Source organism: Pocillopora verrucosa, chromosome 13, assembly GCF_036669915.1.
Source record: "Pocillopora verrucosa isolate sample1 chromosome 13, ASM3666991v2, whole genome shotgun sequence".
In the NCBI taxonomy this organism is placed as follows: Eukaryota; Metazoa; Cnidaria; class Anthozoa; order Scleractinia; family Pocilloporidae; genus Pocillopora; species Pocillopora verrucosa.
In genome coordinates, this window is record NC_089324.1 from 5,150,194 (window position 1) to 5,170,055 (window position 19,862).

General features: G+C 37.7%; 4 protein-coding genes across 4 annotated transcripts; 1 reads left to right on the top strand and 3 right to left on the bottom strand.

Annotated features, from left to right (window-relative positions):
• Positions 1-1,890: 1,890 nt before the first annotated feature.
• LOC131768811 (uncharacterized) lies at positions 1,891-5,002 on the bottom strand. Its single transcript, XM_059084525.2, has 3 exons — positions 4,395-5,002; positions 3,453-3,642; positions 1,891-3,364 (listed from the first exon to the last, which is right to left on the bottom strand). The coding sequence occupies exons 1-3, from the start codon at positions 4,929-4,931 to the stop codon at positions 2,724-2,726; spliced, it is 1,368 nt and encodes a 455-aa protein (XP_058940508.2). The 5' UTR covers positions 4,932-5,002; the 3' UTR covers positions 1,891-2,723.
• An 83-nt stretch (positions 5,003-5,085) lies between these two features.
• LOC131768812 (acylphosphatase-1-like) lies at positions 5,086-8,678 on the top strand. The gene is made up of 4 exons (XM_059084526.2): positions 5,086-5,158; positions 5,520-5,536; positions 6,383-6,492; positions 7,572-8,678. The coding sequence occupies exons 1-4, from the start codon at positions 5,092-5,094 to the stop codon at positions 7,696-7,698; spliced, it is 321 nt and encodes a 106-aa protein (XP_058940509.2). The 5' UTR covers positions 5,086-5,091; the 3' UTR covers positions 7,699-8,678.
• A 208-nt stretch (positions 8,679-8,886) lies between these two features.
• LOC131790173 (sarcoplasmic reticulum histidine-rich calcium-binding protein-like) lies at positions 8,887-12,805 on the bottom strand. The gene is made up of 5 exons (XM_059107358.2): positions 12,471-12,805; positions 11,531-11,602; positions 10,984-11,035; positions 10,468-10,504; positions 8,887-9,432 (listed from the first exon to the last, which is right to left on the bottom strand). Exons 1-5 carry the CDS (start codon positions 12,729-12,731, stop codon positions 9,345-9,347), a joined length of 510 nt encoding a protein of 169 aa, XP_058963341.1. The 5' UTR covers positions 12,732-12,805; the 3' UTR covers positions 8,887-9,344.
• A 172-nt stretch (positions 12,806-12,977) lies between these two features.
• On the bottom strand, positions 12,978-16,916 carry LOC131768813 (heparan sulfate 2-O-sulfotransferase hst-2-like). The gene is made up of 2 exons (XM_059084527.2): positions 16,268-16,916; positions 12,978-14,973 (listed from the first exon to the last, which is right to left on the bottom strand). Exons 1-2 carry the CDS (start codon positions 16,764-16,766, stop codon positions 14,312-14,314), a joined length of 1,161 nt encoding a protein of 386 aa, XP_058940510.2. The 5' UTR covers positions 16,767-16,916; the 3' UTR covers positions 12,978-14,311.
• Between the last annotated feature and the right edge of the window lie 2,946 nt (positions 16,917-19,862).

Here is a 19,862-nt window from a genome sequence, read left to right on the forward strand (position 1 = left end):
AACAATTTCTGGAAGTTTTTGAAGTTTATCTCCTGACTCTATTGGTAAGTGAAGAGACGTTCACTTGAAGTTTGGTTGAATTGTTCGACGATTCCCTGATTTCTGTAAACCTTCACATTCCCTCTTCTTATCGTCACATTGTGCTTTTCCATTTCTCTTGTGGCTTCACCCATGAATTCACGCCCAGAATCAACCTGAAGAACTTTTGGCCATGTCAATGGTCCTCGCGTATAGATTGTATAGATTGTCTGAAAAGCTCTTGAGACCTCAGGTGTGGTGAGAGGTTCAGCAGCCTTAAATGTGCTTGCCTTTGAGGTTGTGTCTTATTAGGCAGTTTCATGAAACTTCGGCTTCGCCATTAGCGCGTACGAGTTCCGGGGTAACTCATTGATGATGAAATCCCGCTGTTTTAGCAAACTTGGCAAATTCTCTGGAGTTGAACGGTGGTTCGTTGTCACTTTTCGGCTCTCTTTAGGTGCCATGAGTGGCAAACATTGTTTTGAGCTTCTCCATGGTTGGTTTAGAAGTTGTTGAGTGGGTCTTCGCGACCTCAGGATATCTTGTTCTCTTCTTCATGGCCATTAGATTGTAGTGCCCATCAGGGTATGGTGCACTGAAGTCTACAACTATAACATCCCACGTGTCTGTGACTTTAACGGGTTCCTGCCTGTTTTGTGGTAACTTGACAAGCAAAACAGTGACCTATGATTTGTTCAATCATACTGTTCATGCTTGGGTACCATATTTTCCTCCTATAGTCTGCTTTGTTTTGGTCATCTTGCATTCCCATTACCAATTTTTCAATTTTTGGTGGGAGTCGCGTGGTTGCTTTGTTAAACATTGGGAGAAATGGCTTGTGGGCTGTAATGATCTTTAATTTTGGTGCTCCCAGGAGATAAATGCTGAACTTGCGCTTTGCCCAGTGTACTGCCAGGGCATCTTTCTCTGTCTGGATGTATCTTTTCTCTGAATTGGTCATGGTGCCACTTAAGGAGTGAACTGGCTGAGACGGCAACCTGTCCCCTAAATAACTGGGCTGAGAGTCTCTCAGATGACATTGAGTAAATGCTATTGTTTGGATAAGGTCCACGATTCGTTCATCGCAATTTTGAAGTCGCAGTTGTTGGCTTTCTCTCTTAACCGAGCAGCACAGGGGTTAGTTGTTTTCGTCATGGGCTGATCTCATATTAAGGAAGACGTATCTTGGGTAGTACTTATTTTTCTTCAGCTTGAAGTGGTCGTTCAGCTTTTTCTCAAATTTTCGTAGTCTTAATCGCCATCTGTCAGATTTGGTAAACTTTTCTCCAGGCGGGCGAGTTCTTTTCTGCCATAAATTATAAGTGCATCTTTATAGTCGAGTGGTTCGGTAATCTTGAAATATCTGAATTCCCATTCAATTTCTAAGAGCCAGTCGTCCCACACGTTTCTTGTGGCTATTGGGTTATCTCCTGGGGTGAATGGTTGAGATCTTAGGTTTCTTGTTGCTTTAATATCTTGCATTGCACCTGCTTAGTTGGGTGGTGGTTGTTCCGTGTCAGACATGTTTGCTTGTCTAGCGATGGATTCACGCGTCGCAGTATTTCGCTTGTTGGCCACTTTTGCAAACCTCTGTTGCTAAGTTTCTCTTCCTTTCCCTGCTACTGTTGTGTGTTATCCTCGTCGCCCGTGTAGCCACCGCCTCTATATAATGCACTCTTTTAATAACTAAACTTTCTGACAACTACAAACACGTGGCATTCTTTGTTCAAAACGGTATGCGCATGCACAAAATAAACTACAATTGTCTGGGCAGTGGACTGGATACCAAAGCTGGTCGACCATATTGAGGAGTCTGCGCATGTCACTCACATTTTGGGAAGGATCTATGATGTGGATGGAATCTGTCCTCTCCCAATTGCAAATTTTTCATCTTGGTTGGGAACATATCCGGCAAACTTGAGTTCTCTTTTTGAAAATTCGCATTTTCCAGTATTAAGAGTTGCTTCAGCACTCTCAAGTTTCTTAAGTACCTCTTTGAGTCTTCTGTCATGCTCCGCCTGCGTTTTAGCGTGTACAGACATATTGTCAATGATAGATATTTGACCTCTTATGCTTTCTAGTGTTTGATTCATCTTGTTCTAGCAGTGTAGCACATAAGTTTCTTTAGAAACTTACCCTCTTTATTCATTTGTCTTTTCAATGCTTTAGTGTTTCTTGAATAATGTAGCAATGATTTATTCATTAAATTTTAACACCTATGTAATAAATATCTATATTCTGTTTAAGCAGCACCGAAGTTAGAACAGTTGTTCAAGATTTCTTACAGCAATGGTTTATCCCCATAGTGCATCCCTGAAGTACATGCAAAAGTGAATTTCCAAATACACTTTCAAAATGCAGCTCAAAGGTCCCTCTAAATTGTATCCAAATTGCATTCTTGAAATTCAATTCTGAGCTACATTCCTAGAATATGTTCTTCAAATGCATCACTAAAATAGTTTGAAACACAAGTTAACCCCAAAGAGTACCTAGCTTCAAATTTCTCCCTAAATCAAGCAAGTAGGTCATGGGAATAAAGGAAATGGCTTTCATCTTAAGCAGCTCTTGATTTTCAAACAAATTCTTGTTGTCAGTACCATATGAAATGCATAAAGAACAGCATGGATACTAGACATACTGCTGTTTGCATGGTGAGGGTTAAGAAAAGGTTCCACAATTGCAAACTCTCTAAAGAGCAAGAGGATTCACAAGTCAACGAGAAGTTGATTTCTTGTCTTTAACCGTACTGAGTTTACAACATCCACACTGATTTCCTCACAACCTTTCAAAATGATTTTTCTCAACTTTGGCCATTCATTTCTATTGTGCTTAATGTACCACTCCACCAGCAATGCATCTGTGATTCTTAAACATGCACTCAGGTCAAGGGTTCTAAGAACAGGAAACATAATAGCCAGTTCTCGTAGATTATTATTGGTAATCATTGGAATTTGTGCAAGGCCTAAGTAGCAGAGAGTCTTTCCCACTTTTTGAGACAGAAAGTGTAGTTGATCACCACTGATTCCACGGCAGCTATTTAGTTCTAACCACTCCAAGGTTTGGAAATTGGGAAAATCCCATAGGGATTGCTCTTTGGGCACAAATGAACCAGTCAAATTCAGCCTCTTCAAAGCAGGAAATTTAAGAAGCTGTGTAAACATAATGGGATTATGGGGACATGTCACATCCAAGCTTGTAAGGTTTTTGTATGGTACTTTGTTACTTGGAAATGCCCAATCAAGAATGTGGTTTGTTAGTCTTCTGCTGTTGTGATAAGTGTCACGTACATGTAATTCAAATGTTTCTAGGCTAGACAACACACCTTGTTCAACATCGTGTAATTCTCCTAAAACAAATAAAAAAAATACTTAGCATGTTATCAATACTGCAGCCCATGTATGCAAACCTTAAAAAAAGGAAAATAGACAGTTCACCTGCTTCACCATAATCCGTGAGCCATATCAAACTCAGACACAACTTTTGCAAGTGTGGATTACTACTGACAACTGCTTTGAGCCAAGACATCTCTACTGACTCTTGACATACAAGTGAGATGCTTGTCAATTTCCCACTGCTGCATAAAGCCCTCTGCACATCATCTGCCAGTGGATTTGAGCCTGCTGACTAAGAGGAAAGAAGACAACAAATATTTTCCATATTAATGCATTGCAAATGGCTACATTCAATGTATGTTTTAATATCATAACTAGCTAGTGCCTTTGATGTTTCTCAGTTTGTTTGATGGTCAAATTCACTGCTATGACACATGAATAGCCAATTGTTATCGACTGTATCATTTTCAAGGGGCTAAAACGTGGAATTACCTCCTAATACTGGTCACTGGTTCAACTAGCTCCTTTAAATTTAAAAAAAAAAAAAAGTGATTGAAGTAAGTATTAGGAAAATGCTCTGCACTATCCACCAGATAAAGATTTATCGTGTGGATAGCCTTTCCCCCTCTTCAAACAACCAGTGCCAAGTGTTTTCTTGGAGGTCACTTTCTCTTATCATTCTGTTGAATGGGAAAAATGTTACTTTGGAAGTGACAAAAAAATGATGATGATGATGATGATGAAGAAAAGGGCCACTCTTTAAAAGGGGATTGGTAACCATCTTACTAAAATAATCAACTAATATCAGCACCATTGGTTTTTTCATTGTCACAGTGATGATAAAGATGAAGAAACACATTCTTAAGTCTATCTTCAACATCCCCTTGCATGAAGATGACAGCATTGTGAACTATATACCATAAATGGGAGTTAATGGCATTTCTATGTACTATGAAAAACTTTACATTTTGCAGATTATTTAACATTTCACTAATAAATAATTATCCACAAAAAAGCACATTTACCAAAAATTTTCACGCTTACGTCATTCACATCCACTCTTCCAAAGCTCACTTCTTCAATTGAGGGTAGGCTTTTCAACACTTGTTCAAAGGTCCGTTTTATCCTTTTTTGTAACTTTATGTCCACAGTTCCAAATGCAAGCCTCCTGAGATTAAGTTTTCCCTGGGAAGCAGCGTTGTAAAGAGCTTCGAGAGTAAACTGAGTCGTAACTTTAAAGGTAAGTTTATCAAGGTGAGGACATAAAAGTGGCTGCACGGTTTTTGTTTCATAAGGTTTTAAATATGAGTGCACCATATTTTCGAATTCCAGGTTTCTTATACCTCTAACTTTAAGGATCTCTATGGCCTCGGAGGCAATCTTTCTATCGTGAAGTCGTATCTTCAAGTTGATATATCTCCAGAGATGAGGAGAGTTGAATATTTTCCGGAAATGTCGGTTTAGTCGTGCCATGATTCCTATTTGGCGCGGACTGAGGTATTGTGCGAGATACAAGACCACATCATCTGGCAGAGAGCTCAGTGGAAAACAAAGATTCTGTGAACGAACTAGAGGATTCATGTTTACGGATCAGAATTCCTCAAATTACTAGAACATTTCACGATCGCACGTGTACCGTCTCTTCTCCTCCATGATTTAATTTGAGCAGCTACTGGGAATGAGCTTAAGGACACTTGGTAACTTTTATATAACAGCGTTGTTATGACGCCGGTAAACAAACATGGCGGCTGGTAGAAAGGCAAGCTCTCTCTGTTCAGTGGACTTTGAGGTTTTTGGGAAGGTACAAGGTAAGTTTGGTTAACACGCATTCGATCGATGAAGCCTGTGGCTTGATAACGAAGGAACAGCTCAGATTTATCATCAAACGAAGAGTGGAAAATGACCTCGGAAGCTTACTAGCGAAATAAGGTTTTCTGGTTTTTAATATCTCAAATTCATCGTAGGCTTTCCTTTCTACATATAGACCTCCCCACCTCTCCTTGTTCATTTTCCTTAAATCCCTAATGGTTACAGAAACTAGTTGCCAACGCTTTTAATGATGACAGAAAATCGAAGGTTTTATAAACTTTATGAACTGACTCACTCTCATATTTCAAAGTAACTGAGCTGTTTAATTCTGATGCACGTTTTTTTTTTTCCTTTTTTCAGGTGTATTTTTTCGAAAGGTAATATTTTCTTGATTAAACAACTCCAGCTCTGGGGTTCAAACTTAGCACTGTGGATGCGGTGTTAATTGCAACTTGATATCCACAGAGGGAACGCAGTTTTCTTTCAATGTTTTTGGTTTGATTTTTCCCTAAGACCCAGACATCAAATAATTGTCCTCATGTCCAGCTGCAGGAACCTGTTGCTTGATCTTCTGAAAAGATTATGACTTTTCATTGGAACATTTTCTTAAGTAAATTGAAAATTAAATTAAATCAGCAGTAAATGGCAACAGTGCTTTCCAATGGAGTTTTCCTATTTAGCTGGACAGCAAGTCAACAACATAAATTAGAATGCATTCCTGCAAAAATTGATCTGCAGTTCATGAGAGGGCTGCATGTAATTGAGATCTGGGAATTAATACTGATAATAGGACAGAGTGGAGTCCAATTTGTGTAAGTAATATCTGGTACAATTTGATGCAAATAAGCTTAGCTAAATTGCAAACAGAATCACTTGAAATAGTAGGGGATGTGCAATTTGTCGTCATTGAAAAATTTACAAGTGCTTATTCACCCCAAATTACATGAGAAATCATGTAATTACCTATTAATAGTTTACATTACAGGTGCCGAATGACAGCCAACTGTCCAATTATGCTTTTACAGAATAATTATTGTAAAAGAAAGCAGGTTACTAATCACATTTGAGGAAATTGTAGTTATGGTAATGATTAATTGAGAAAATATAATGGTAATCAATGCTTTTCTAGTATAATCAGCTTATGCTCAATGATAAGAGTACCCTCATCTTAAAAGTCAAAACTGGTCGGCAACTATAACTAATTGATTCTTGTTACTTTTTAGTACACCAAGATTAATGCCACCAAACACAAACTGGTTGGCTGGGTAATGAACACACCACACAACACAGTGATTGGACAGCTTCAGGGAGAGACTGCAAATGTTCGTCTCATGTAAGAAATGTTTCAATTTAGATTTCTTGATGTAATATAACACTCAGAAAAGGGTGACCACTTCTTTCTGAGAGGTCAATTGAGGAGTGATCAATCATAAAAATGTTCAGCATATGGATTGGAGCAAACCTCAAAACCACCAATAAATCACCCTAGCAGTTTGTGGTTTGTTGTTAAAACAATTAATTATCATCTGAAAAACTATTGATTCGATTGAGGCCTTAAGCTTCTGTATTTCTTTTCCATTCCAAGTTTTTGGTGATCCTTGGCAATGTCATTCCTTGACTATGCTGTAGATAGGCGAGAGCTTGAAATAAAAAAAGAGATATATTAGCTCATCTGGCTTCAATCAAATCATCCATTTAATCAACATGCTATTGAAGGACAACTTCAAATGTTTATGATTTTCTGAGTTTCAAGTAATCTTTCTATCAGCTTGTCAATGCCAAACCAGATATCCCCACACTATTATGAATGTACTAACTAGGCTAAGGGGGTAGAGGAAGGCAAAGTGAATTCTTCAATGATAACAAAATTTCACAAGCTGGTAGGGCAAGTGCAATTTGTAGTCTTTGAAAAATTTACTAGTGAAAAATTATGTTATTACTATTTAATGGTATACATGAAAAAGCATCACAGAAAATACAGACAGACAAAACTTACATAGGGAATGCCATTTAAACTTTGCACTTGTGTTCCATGAAAAATGTGCTCGTCTTCAGCCAATCAGAGGCGCTTGATGTTTTCGTGTGATACTACATTCTTATAGAGATTAAGTTATAAGAAATGTATGGCAGACAGAGCAGAGAGTGGATACTTAGATAATGAAGGTGAAACTGATTTCCAAGTTGCAAAAACCTTTCCTCCCACTGTGAGGCCAGGTGAGGTACTTTTGTGAAAACAAGTTTGATTGGATTCACTTTGAATCATAGACTTGTACTTATCTTTATTTCACCTTCTGGGACTTTGAACCCTTTCACACAGACGATCAATAACCAATTTCTCCTCACAATATCAAGTGTTTCTTTAGGCAAGTAAAAGATGAAATGATCTTCTAAATTGTCTATTTTTCATCCTAGGAGAAAGTGGTTGAGAGTCACAGGAAGCCCACAATCAAGAATTGATCGATGTGAATTCAAGAATGAAAAAAACATTAGTGTGCTGGAATTTAATGATTTTGACATCAGGAAAATGAAGCCACAGTGAAACACAGAGAGTTCCTCTTACATCATCTTATGTATGACTCAATCAGAGAAGCTGCTTTACAGGCTGGAACAATTTTCTGAAACACTTATCAACTGTGTTCAAAGCAGTCAGAAACCAACTTTCCCTCTTTGCAGTAGAATTAATTTCACAGATGTGTTGACCATAAGTTGAATTTTGAAATAGTGGGTATGGCATGGCAATTCCAATTATTGTACTGTTAGACTGTTCCAAAAGACTGTTTTACTGGATTTCTCTATAACCTTAGCATTACAGTCACAATAGTCCATTTTACAGTTATGTGCTTGGTTGCCAAGCCTTTGAACAGGAGTGAGGCCAAGGGTGACCTTGTTATGATACAAACCTTGCTGCTTTTCAAATGCAAATTACTTTGTTATCATGCTAACTAGATACTGGTCTCTATCACAACAAGGTCACCTTCAGCCTCACTCCAAATCAAAGGCTTGGCAACTAAGTACACAACTGTAAAATGGCTTATTGTTATGGCTTTTGAGTGTTTGGTTTTTAAGCACATTGAATATAGTTGGTGGCCATTTTGGAACACCGTTTCCAGCTAACTTAAATTAACCTTGTGTGGTGACACTTGTTACACACCACCTCAAATTGTTCAAAACATTCAAAGCAGACAGCACATTTTGCCCATTGAGAAGAGACTCTGGCAAACAGTGGAAGACTTACTTTTGAAGTGTTTGGCCTATAAGTGTAAAACGTCTTCAGTTTAGAGGGCAAAATTAGAAAGGTTTAGTACTTTTTCTTATTGTGTCTAAAAGATTCATAGCATCAAACAGATGTTCAAAATAAAGAAACTGCATTTTTTCAACAATGTATGCTCATCTTTCAAAATGACCAAAGTCAACTGGAACTAATAAAATGTGATTGGAGAGGTATGTGCTTTTTGATTAAGAGCAGAGATGCAAATTTTTTCTACTACAATTTTTCTGAGGAGGGGAGATTTTGTTTCTGTAACCATCAGTGATTTAACAATAATCTCTAACGATCATAAGTTAAATTCATCAACATTTATTCATTATTTTTAATAATAATAATAATTATAAATAAAAATCCAACTCAAATTTGTCATAAAATCAGTATTTTTAATAGTAAGCTTTAAGTCGCTTCACTCTCAAATATGCTATTTTTGCTTTTCATAAACAAGATAAACTTCTCCACAAAATCAATTCAAAGGCAACTTTTTTCAATATTATTTAATGAAGCAAACATGTCGTAAATTAAAAGGACCTTTGAAAAGGTCAGCAACCTTTGTATAATAAGAAAAATTTCTAAAAACTGTGTACATTGGATCAGTATACACTTAATTGCAAAAATGTTCACACCTAAAAAGCATGATCCATGTAATGAGACCCAACTAATTTGTGAGAAATGTTTGTGCAGATACACATTCAGTGATTCACTTTTTTCACTATTCATGAAAAACCTTTTATGTGGTAGTCCTTTTCATTGAGGAAAGTGTGGATTGTTTCCATCATTCACTACCTGCTAATAGTGTTATCATATATATATATATATTTATATATAGGTAGGCAGAGAGCTGCAAGGTCTCATCATTCACTGTAGACACTTTTTGAAGTGTCAACATTTTTGCAATCTGGTGTATCTTTAAGAAATCATCAGAGGTATTCCTTGATCCATTTCCTGGCTGATTTGATGTCATTGTCGACTTTTTCTTTTGTTTCTTTGTCAAAAGATGGAAGAGAGCTACAGGAAAAAATACATATGTGTTAACAGAATTAACTCTTTTGGTGACTTAACCATGAGTAGAGAAAGACACTGTTTTGGTAAACCTATAGATGACCTCACCATTAACATTTTTTTTTTGCTTTATTATCTTGAAAAAAGTAGATTTTGTGTTGCTGTGGGTCTGTTTCAGCTATAGTAAGAGCATCACTGACATCATCTGTGCTCTGTTCCTTAACAGACACATGACAACATGGAATCTATTTGTTCTTAAGATCACTACTGAGATATGATCAAAATGCATAATGAGTCAGCTTTTTTTAGAATTTGTCACAAACCAAGAAAATTAATGTAAGCGTTTGTCCTTGAATAGATCATAGGACTCAATCAAAACCTGTGCGGAATTCAGCTTGTTATTAATATCAGAATGGATGGAAAATGTATAAATGATTTCAAAATTAACAACATTTTCTTTCTATGTTACATAGAAAAAACAGATGATTTGTTGCTGTGTTTACATTCAGTATTATAAAATGTTTAGAGAAATGTGCATGCTGCAATTAGTCAGAATAAGTTCATTATATTTCCATAAAGCACGCGCCTTATGTCCATGAATACACTATAGAGATATAATGCATGCAGCCTATGTCATTAGTACAAGTGCATACAATTTATCATACATTTTATAATAGAAATAACAAAACTTGTTCCTCAAGCATTGTTGAGTTATATAAGCACTTGGGAATTCTTAAGAATGCTTGAGAAGTGTGAGAAGCACTCCCCTTTGGCGTGTTTTTTATTTCTTTAATAGATCACCTAAGATTTCGAAATGTGGCAGGAACATCAGTGACACACTGCATGTAGGCTGTGCCTTGAATGGATGTTTTTTTCATCTTACCATGTGTGTTATTACCTTATGAAAGGGCTACTGTGGGTTTTTACTCTATAAAGGACCTACAAATATGAAGCCACTTAACTAGAACTAGCTTTTTAAATATTTTCAGGCCTCACATTTAAATATTTGTTTTCTTGTTAAGAAGCCAATATGGAACTTACCTGTAAATAGCTGAACTCACAACGTCGATTACTCCCCCTGTGGTTAAAACAAACAAAAGTGAATTGCTTTCTTGTGCAAGATATTCAAATAATTTTTGCCACAAGCATTTAAATGTAACAAACAGCTCCTTGTTGTTTTGGAAAACTGACCCCTTACTACTTTGCAACATAATTTCTCAGAATTTGCAGAGCCTGAATCATACTGCTAAATTGTGTCTTTCTATTTTTTTTATACATATACTCAGAATTTTGCTGGCAACTAACATCCTCTTGGTTTCATGTTAAACATTTCCATCAACATTTTAAATATTACACTCTTAAAAGCAAAAACATTGTAATTTGAAGGGTTTCAAATTGCACAAGAACTTATTCATTTTGATAAAATTGTTGTAAGTATTTGAAGCCTATTATCAAGCAAGGGTAAAGGATTTTCAAATAATAATACTAATTGTAAAAAAAAAAAACAATTATGCTCTATTGATAAGATTTCATATCTTATTGATTCTCTGAACTAACCTGGAGTGCAAACTGTGTCACAAACACTGCAAAGGCTACAATATTTGCAATACTGTAAACACAAACAGAAAGACAAACAAAACATTAAAAAATAATACAAAGCTGATCACTACACAAAACATATGAAAAAAAGAAAAAAACTATTCCTTAATGAAATTCCAGTATGTTGCTCATTCTTGAGGACTGTACCGTGTTTTCTAGTAACACATACCAGTACTTTAACTTAAATATAACTTCCAAATTAATGACATTGAACTAGTCAATTCAACCAATTTAAGGACAGCTTAAAACAGAATGCAAGATTCTTTAATACAAGCTGCCTTAATTATTTACCTAGTTAAAAAATCAATGTCAGAGACTAATTACAAAAGCGAAAAAATTACCCTAAATTCATGATAGAAATATGATAATTACAATAAAAAATGGCACTGAACTTCTCATAATAAGCTATTGACAGAGGTAGTGATTCTGAAAGGTGATAATTATAAATTTTGCCCTCAAATTTTTGTACTAGGGGTAATCTACAGATTAAAAACCTTTCACCTACCTTGCACAAGTGACAGTTTGGCTTTTTCTTACTTTTCTCACAGGGACAATCCTTGTCACATAATTCACAAAACTACCAGAAAAAAGTGAGTTATCAGAGTTACTACATGAAGGGTACTAGCAAATTTTAAAAACCCCTTTAACTCCCATGATCCCACAATTGCTAATTCTCTTGCTTCGCTGCTGCACATTTCCTTAATTGTTAGATCATGATAAATCTTTTATCTAAATATTATCAGACCTGCTTCATGGATAATGTATGGATGTTATGGGTAGAAGTTGCAAGTAAATCACTCCTAGGAATAAAAGGGTTAACTTGTCCATTAAAGAAGGATGATTCATGGAAAGAACACTTCACCACCTAGCACATGAGTACCAAGCCTGTGATGTGTATGAGTACCTACGTGAGCACCTGTCGTTATCCGGTAAAACTTAGGATTACGACGGGTAGTATGTTCAATGCTTTTAATTGCAAGTTGTCAAATATTTGTTTACACATGAATAATTCATTTTGGATACACGGAAGAACAACTTTTCAAGTGACCTGAAGAGACAAAGGGTGGCAAAGCTCACAAGCTAAGCTAAATCTCACTGGTTGTTTTAACGTTGTCTGACGTTGCGATCATTTTCACTTTTTAACGGAGTCATCAGTTTGTCATCATCTGATCACGTCAGAGCGGGGGTGATTCTTTTACGAAAAAAACCGACGTCCACACAGGCGAAGACTGGGAACTTTTAGAAAGAAATGCATTTCTCATGCTAAATCCTACTTAAAGATCGTTAGCAAAGGAATAATATGCGGAATTTGATTGATGCATACTTCACTGTGATCTCGAGATCAAAGTCCGCAACGGTTCGCACCGTACAGAAATTCCTCGTACGAAAATTTGTATCTGATCACGTCAGGCATTCCTAATATCTAGTTTAACAACGACACCTACCTTGCAATAGGTACAATAGTTACATAATGACCCCAGAGCATATTTTTTGTCATCTTCGGAAGAGTTTTCTGCTGAATCCGTTGGAGGTTCCGAGTTGACCTCTTCCGATGGCGCGTCGTTGGCGTTTGACTCGCGTTCCGACTCTTGTGACAGTTTTGGCTCTAGCATTGGTTCCTCTACAACCTCTTCGTCACCGACAGCAGCATGTGTGGTTATCAGGAGGCTAAGGAGGCCCATCAAAATGAACGACTTCATTTTCATCCTTCTCGAGACCTAACGCCTTACCAGCCGCAAACTGCTTGGCACTTCTGCGACCAAGCTGTCAAACTGCAACCGCTGATTAATGACGGCTCACCAGCAAGGAAACTTTCGGGACTCCTCGAAACTTTACGTCCGCCGGCGCGGGTTCGGGACTGATCTATGGAAACCTAACGAATAAGAAAGCAGGAAAAAAAACTGCTGTTTCATGAAAAAGGACTTTGTTGGTGGTCTACCACTGAATAAACGTGTCCCAAATAACAGTCATTCATATGAGGAATAAAGAGAGTTTGTGCAATCTTGAAAAAGATACACTTCTAATGTGGCTACATATAGTACAGTAGCACTGATAAAGAACTAAGCAATATCAGCAACATATCATTGAACTGACTTATTCTATGCTTCTTCGTAGGGAGAAGCGTACCAAAAGACAACGCTGAATGCTAATGCTCTTATATGGTGATTTCCCCAAAGAACTGAGACAGTTTGTAATGTAACGCAACGCAACATGATGTCACGCAATATCGAAGTGCTGTTTTGTATACTATAACAAGAATAGTAGCTTATTTTTCTGCACGCTTTTCTCAGAACATAACAAGAAAGGCATTGAGCGTCCCAAGGGCTTCTTTTAAACTTTGCCAAGGGAACGAAGACAAGGTTTGGGAAGGAATTTAGGAAGGGTTAGAAAGAAGTTCCAAGTGTATCCCTTATTTCATTTTATTCTCGTTTCGTTTTAAAGATATTCTTTTCAATTATAGATACATATCGTTTCTTAAAGAGAGATAATTTTCAGATCACGAGCGTGGGACAAAGAAAATATTGTGAGTCCCCATAAGGAATCGAACCTCAAACCTTCGGATTCCGCGCTCCGATGCTCTACCACTGAGCTACAGAGACTCCACGGTGAGTGAGATCTATTATGAAGTTCATATGACACGCGCCCTGCATACTGCTAGGATCAGCAATGTCGATAGCGTCATGTTTGTAAATAGAAAAAAAGTGAGGTCTATTATGAAGTTCATATGACACGTGCCCTGCATACTGCTAGGACCAGCAATGTCGATAGCGTCATGTTTGTAAATAGAAAAGGAGAGATGATAAGTTTTGAGCTCGATAAAGAAATGATATTTTTCGTCTTGCCACGAGCGTAGGACAAATGAAAAGCTTTGAGTCGCCATGAGCTCGTTTCCTATCAGTAATAGTCAGTCAATGGAACTTGTCATTACCATTACCGATACCGAAGAATAGAAACTTCCTGGAAATGAGGAATAAGCCATTACTTTTTTTCCCTTTGGGGGGGAGGGTGTTCGGAGGATTTTGCTTGTGTCATGATAAAATTTACCTGACCCACTCCGCTCCCCGTAAGGCTCTGTAGTATTCTAATGATCCCTCTTTAGACTCAGTTTATTCTATACTAGTCCCCACTTTTAATTATACTTTGTAAGCGACGACTGAACTCTCCCCAGTTCCTCTGAAAACCATCTGACCCCTCCCTTCCATAAAATTCTTGCAACCCCCACATCAGGCGATTAATAATGCTTATTAGAATTCGACGTAGGTTTTTATCTCATCAAATACTTCTTTCATGATACCCCACACGCTTTTACTTGTCTCCAAAACAATTGCTTGACAAAGTCGTAAAGTTCAACATCTGCCCAATTTGCTTGTTTAATCCTTAACATCATTTCCTCACTCACAAAGTTGGAACTTCTCTTCACAGCTTGGTTCATTTTAACATCAGAATTCCTCGGGAAAACAGGTAAAAAGTAAGGTAGACGCCTTTGTAGAACCTTTAAAGTGAGGTGAAAGTGCTCCAACAATCCCACAACTGCATAGTGCTTAAGAATATTTTCTTTGGCTCTTTTAAGAGCATTCCTTCCATCGTTCTTACAAAATTTCTCAGGACCGCAAAAGAAACGCGTCATCAAATTTTTCTTACATCCTTGGCCTTCTCTCTCGAAGCAGTGCTGGATTGTCTCGTTCAACTCTCCATTTCGAATCATCTTGTTTATTCGCCACGCAGGTCGATGCCTTGTATTGTGCATGTAAGAGTAATGAGATATATATCTGGAAACTGGCTCTCTAACCTGATTGATGTACGTATGAGTCCGTTGAATTTTCAAGTTATCGCGGAAATAAAAGTGTGCGTTGTAAAAGATGTTATTACCAATGGCACGGGCTGCTCGCTCAATGATCATTGGGTAAGGATCAGAGATGCCCTCATCATAAAAATCTTCGGTCGTTCCTTAGGAAAAGCAAAAGCAAAAAAAACATTTACGAGGATTCCCTCAAAATCATTTCGTTGTTCTCAAAGTTCTGGCACTTTAAGTTGCCAATGTGGTAGCACTCTTTCAGCGAGGGCGCGCACAATTAACCCTCCAACTATCATGACCAAGACAGAATTTCTTCTTACAATATCAATACAATATCAACCAGAAAAGTGATGAGAATAAAGAAGAATATCAATTTGGGGATAATTCGTTAATCCAATAACGCTCGAAACGTCAGCCTTTCAACTCTCTATAGTGGCCAATTTACGTTTTCAACTCAGTTGTTAACACTAAATTACTCGCCACAACATTGCCTCCTTCCAGACACAGACTACTTATTGACTGAGTGGGAGGGCTTAATAATTGTCCTTAATTTAGTTCTAATCAGATGAAACAACTCACAATTCATCGAAAAACGCGACATTTTTTCTCGTTTAAACTCACCCTAGCATCTACGATTTTTCACCCAATCAAAAAAGGAAGAGGGGGAAGGATAGAGTGCGTTGTGTGACGAGACAGCCTAACGGCTGTGAAGAAAACCAGTCACAACATGACCTCTGTCTAAAAGAAACGTCAAGCTCCATCGTGGAGCCGGAAGTAACAGGGCTGTCGCGCGGTGAGGTCATGAATGATATTTTTCCATTCCACGAGTCTCGAATAAAAAAATCACGCTCTCCGTATACGGAGTTCACACCTATCACGATCCACAGAGAGGTTTTTCAGTTGATTATATACAAGAGAAACAGTCTTCTCCATTCTTATTAGCTTAGAGAACACAAAATTCAGGTTACAGGATCTTAGAGAGTAGAGGTGTGATAATCAGTCCATAAAGTGTGAAAATTGGGCTTTGGACCTAACAAAAAAAAATTGTTGTTTTGATTGAAAGTAGTTGTCTACGACAAATAAAATAAGGTTAAATAAATCATTTTTGCACGTGATTCGTCTACTTCAGTAATAAGTATCCGCATAATCTTTCTCGTGATTTGGAATAAGTAGCCATTCGTAAACTTTTCAAACAGCACGCGTACTGAAAAAAATCACTCGAAATTATTTTTTCCGAACAGCAATCGAATCTCGTGATTACTGCCTAAAACGAGTACGGAATCGGAAAATTGGCCGATCGCCAGGTTACGAAATGAAACTCTCTTTGTCTCTGTTCCCACTATGTGACATCAAGAGAGGTTAAATGTAACACAACCCAACTCTCTTGGGAAATCCCCCTTTAAGCTACACGTACAATTAGCGCACATAATCGAAAGGACAACTTACTCTTGGCATAGTCATAATCCATCACTGTTGCCACAAACTGAAATAGTGTTCCCACCGTCTCACTGCCTGTCTTAAATATCCTGTTATACAGCACCATTTCTGGGGAAATAGCGTCACATGACCCAGGTTCAAAAAAGTGAAACAAACCATTGTGTGCTGCAACTTCAAAACTCTTCCTTGGATGACTACGAATACGTTTGAGTTCTGATAGCTTTGTGTCATTTTCGTGGCCCTCCCTCGGATAGCTTCGATTTTCCTTGAATTGACCCAGAATTTTCTTTACACCGGCGAAGAATTTTTTCCGCCATATTCTTCGCTCATTCTCGGATACTCCATGATGACCGAGAAACGAAGGTTTTACATCACCAGAAACGTTTTCGATTGTAGTCTGCCCTTGCACATTAATATAGATCCAGGCGACGCAAAACAATCCAAAGATGACCCCGCACACAAGAAATCTCTGTCTGCGACATTCAAGAAGCCGAGGAAAATACCCCATACTCGATAATTTCAACCACGCTGTAACTGTTGTATCCAAAGTGGTAACCTAAAAGTTACCACAATAGCATCTATAAGTTGGAAGAAGAGTGTTTTAAATGCTTTGTTAGCTCCTGAAATTCACGGTAAGTACTATTACAGCGTGACTCGGTCTTGCTAGTTGCCGTTACATCTGTTGTCTTGCCTCGACATAGTCTCGTACCAAGACCTCTACGGCCAAGAGGTTGTAAGAAAAATCTGGTTACGAGATTAGACTTGACATGCAACTAGAAGTCTCAAATCTAATGACAAATACGGAATAAAGCTAATACAATTACCAAAAGTATTAAGATTATTAAAAGTATCCAGAAACGTACAAAAAACTCCCTATTTTTTAAATAGTTTTTGCTAACACAAGCTACATCTAAAACAAAGAGGTTAAAATATACAAAAAAATCAGTCCAGTTATTCTGGTAGGCTTTACACTATTTTTTCTTTCAGATTTTTGATTCAGCTTGAGCACATTATTGCAGAAATGACATCGACATTCAAAATCATTGAGACTCTTGGTGTTTATCATTAGCAGCTTCTAATAACTTTTAGTCTTCGCCTTCCAAAAGCCAATGATAACATAAAGAAGTTTCTGCATACCGCGCTCTTTCGCTTGCATTTCGGGCACGTGATCTCGTAGACACCTCGGTCAACTCTAGTCACCAGTCTCTCTAGGCACTTTTTACAGCCAAATGGCGCATTCCTGAGATTTCTCGAAATACTCTTTCGATGTGGCCATCCTACAAAATTGCCCTTGGAAAAAAAATCGTTAGTTACTACTTCGGTAGTAAAAACACCAGCGTGACATTTTCAAAAACTGTTAGAAGTCAACAAACAACTTGCAACCGCAAAAGGTTCCTTATTGTGGTGTCATCTTTGCTTGCAGATATTTTAACGCAGTTTCTTAATAAAATTTCCTTTTTATCGAATATTGATCAGCGCAGAATATTAGGCTAAGTCTTCATGCCTCGATTATGGAGCGCAACCGACCTTATATATAGTTAATAATGCTGAATAAGGTATTATAACTTAAATTTTTTTTTAATAGGTGAATAACGAATTCTTGGAGACGTTTCGGTCTTCAACGTAACTTCCAAGTAAAAGGACTTCCAAGTATTAATTTTCCGAATATGGTGATCCCTATTTTGTGGTCATCGACTGTTTTAATAATCTTAAACCAAACTGTACTTGTGCTGTGGTCTTGGATGATCGGCTATTGTAAATCTTGACTCCCAGAAGTGATCAACATGAAACTTCTCCCCACAATATCCTTACATTATCCACCAAACAGCTTATGAGAATATTCAAACTTATCAGGTTGAAGTTGTTATATTGATCTAACACCATTTATATGATAAGCTCAGTTATGCACGCGTTTTGATTGGTTCTCACTTATGATCTATTGGAGGACAGACGTATAGATGACGTCATCATTAAAACTTTTTAAAATTCTTTTATTATATAAAACAAATAGATTCCAAGTTGCCGTGCATCTGTTCAGTAATAGATCACAGAGGACATCAGTGACACACTCGGCTGCGCCTCGTGTGCCACTTTTTTGTTCTTACCACATTTTGACGTCATCTGTGATCTATTACTGAACAGACGCACGGCAACTTGGAATCTATTTGTTAAATTCTCATAACTAACTCACAAGGATACGTGTAACAGATAGAGGGGAGAATTACCAATCTGATCTTGGGCGTTAAAGGGTTAATAATAAATAGAGGAAGTTGACTGAACGGTCACTTCCTGCTTGTGAATTTTTATTCATATCTTTATGACCCTTGAGCGATATTGAAAGCTTGGATCTCGGTAAATAATGGATATATCAGTTAGATTTATTTCGACTTTTAACCCAAATAATTCCAAATTCATCAGAGCTCGGGTCGCGATCATCTCTGATGTGGAAGGATATATCATTGAAGGCAATTCATTCGGCCAGGAGAGAACTGCACAACCTGGAAGAATCTTAAACTTAAGTCTGGGTTGAAAAGAAAAAAATTACAGACCAAAACCATCAGATATGATGAAATTAGGTCCTTTGTTACGTCTGCCCCCCCCCCCCCCCACCCCTTCAGATGCGGCTAAGCGTTACCCTAAGCTAAGTTACCCGACTCCTCTGCCTGCAATCTGTACATCGCCGAGAAATAGTTCTTAATGATCGCTTTAAGTTGACGATCTTCATTCACTGTTGCTAACTTAGAGTCTTTTCTGCCTTTGATTAACCGGGAGGATTCAGTCCAAAGGCAAATATGTCATTGGTAATGGAAGTTCCATTCCGTCTTTCCTTCTTCGGTTTAGAACACTAGATGGAAGGGACAATTCTAGGTGCTTGATCCTAATAGATTGTAGAGAACCTTTTCCAACATTAAATTTATTCAGCGAAAAATTGTAATTTACCTCAGTTTTATTTGTCCGAAAAGGATAGTAGTGCCACACTTTGAAAAGAAGAAAATGTGCGCAATGGCATATTCTTAAAATTTTGATTTACTGTTAATCTCACCCTAACCCTTGCAATCATGTGTTGCATTACACTGCTATCTCCCTATAACGATCCCTCTCCTTAATGATTAAAGGGGGTAAGTTTCTGAAGAAACTGTAGTGCTGCGTGGGTAGGAGAGTATAACAAGGTAATGAAGTATTATCAACCTCAGTTGATAACGTTGATTGGCTACCGTAAAGAGTTTTAAAGCTGACTTTTCGAGCGTTAGCCCTTCGTCCTTAACGGTTTCGTTCCTCTCTCAATGTGGCCGTTGCACTTGTGAATTAGGTCGACTTTTTAAAAGTCGAACTTACACTTTCTTACAATAAAGTTCGGATCTAGCGCGCGCTGCCATTGGTTGAAAGAGCGCGCTCTATCAAAGTACAAAAGTGTGCTCTATCAGAGTACAAAACGTGGAACTGAGCTAAAGCTGTCAAGCCTCAGCAATTACATGCCCCCCCCCCCCCTTAGTGAACAACTAAGAGCTTGCTTTGATATCCTTTCCGATTTTTTGAGTAGAAGGCCACGTCATTCACAGCAGCCGAGTTCAACGGCGCTGTCATCCCAAGTAATCTTCATGAC

Coding starts and splice junctions, on each gene's coding strand:
- LOC131768811 (XM_059084525.2), bottom strand. CDS start 4,931: ATGAATCCTCTAGTTCGTTCACAGAATCTTTGTTTTCCACTGAGCTCT. Junction 3,643..4,394: donor GAAGAGTGGATGTGAATGAC/GTAAGCGTGAAA, acceptor CTTTCCTCTTAG/TCAGCAGGCTCAAATCCACT. Junction 3,365..3,452: donor CACGGATTATGGTGAAGCAG/GTGAACTGTCTA, acceptor TATTTGTTTTAG/GAGAATTACACGATGTTGAA.
- LOC131768812 (XM_059084526.2), top strand. CDS start 5,092: ATGGCGGCTGGTAGAAAGGCAAGCTCTCTCTGTTCAGTGGACTTTGAG. Junction 6,493..7,571: donor ACTGCAAATGTTCGTCTCAT/GTAAGAAATGTT, acceptor TTTTCATCCTAG/GAGAAAGTGGTTGAGAGTCA.
- LOC131790173 (XM_059107358.2), bottom strand. CDS start 12,731: ATGAAAATGAAGTCGTTCATTTTGATGGGCCTCCTTAGCCTCCTGATA. Junction 11,036..11,530: donor CAAACTGTCACTTGTGCAAG/GTAGGTGAAAGG, acceptor TTGTGTTTACAG/TATTGCAAATATTGTAGCCT. Junction 10,505..10,983: donor TGACACAGTTTGCACTCCAG/GTTAGTTCAGAG, acceptor TTTTAACCACAG/GGGGAGTAATCGACGTTGTG.
- LOC131768813 (XM_059084527.2), bottom strand. CDS start 16,766: ATGGGGTATTTTCCTCGGCTTCTTGAATGTCGCAGACAGAGATTTCTT. Junction 14,974..16,267: donor GGATTATGACTATGCCAAGA/GTAAGTTGTCCT, acceptor GCTTTTCCTAAG/GAACGACCGAAGATTTTTAT.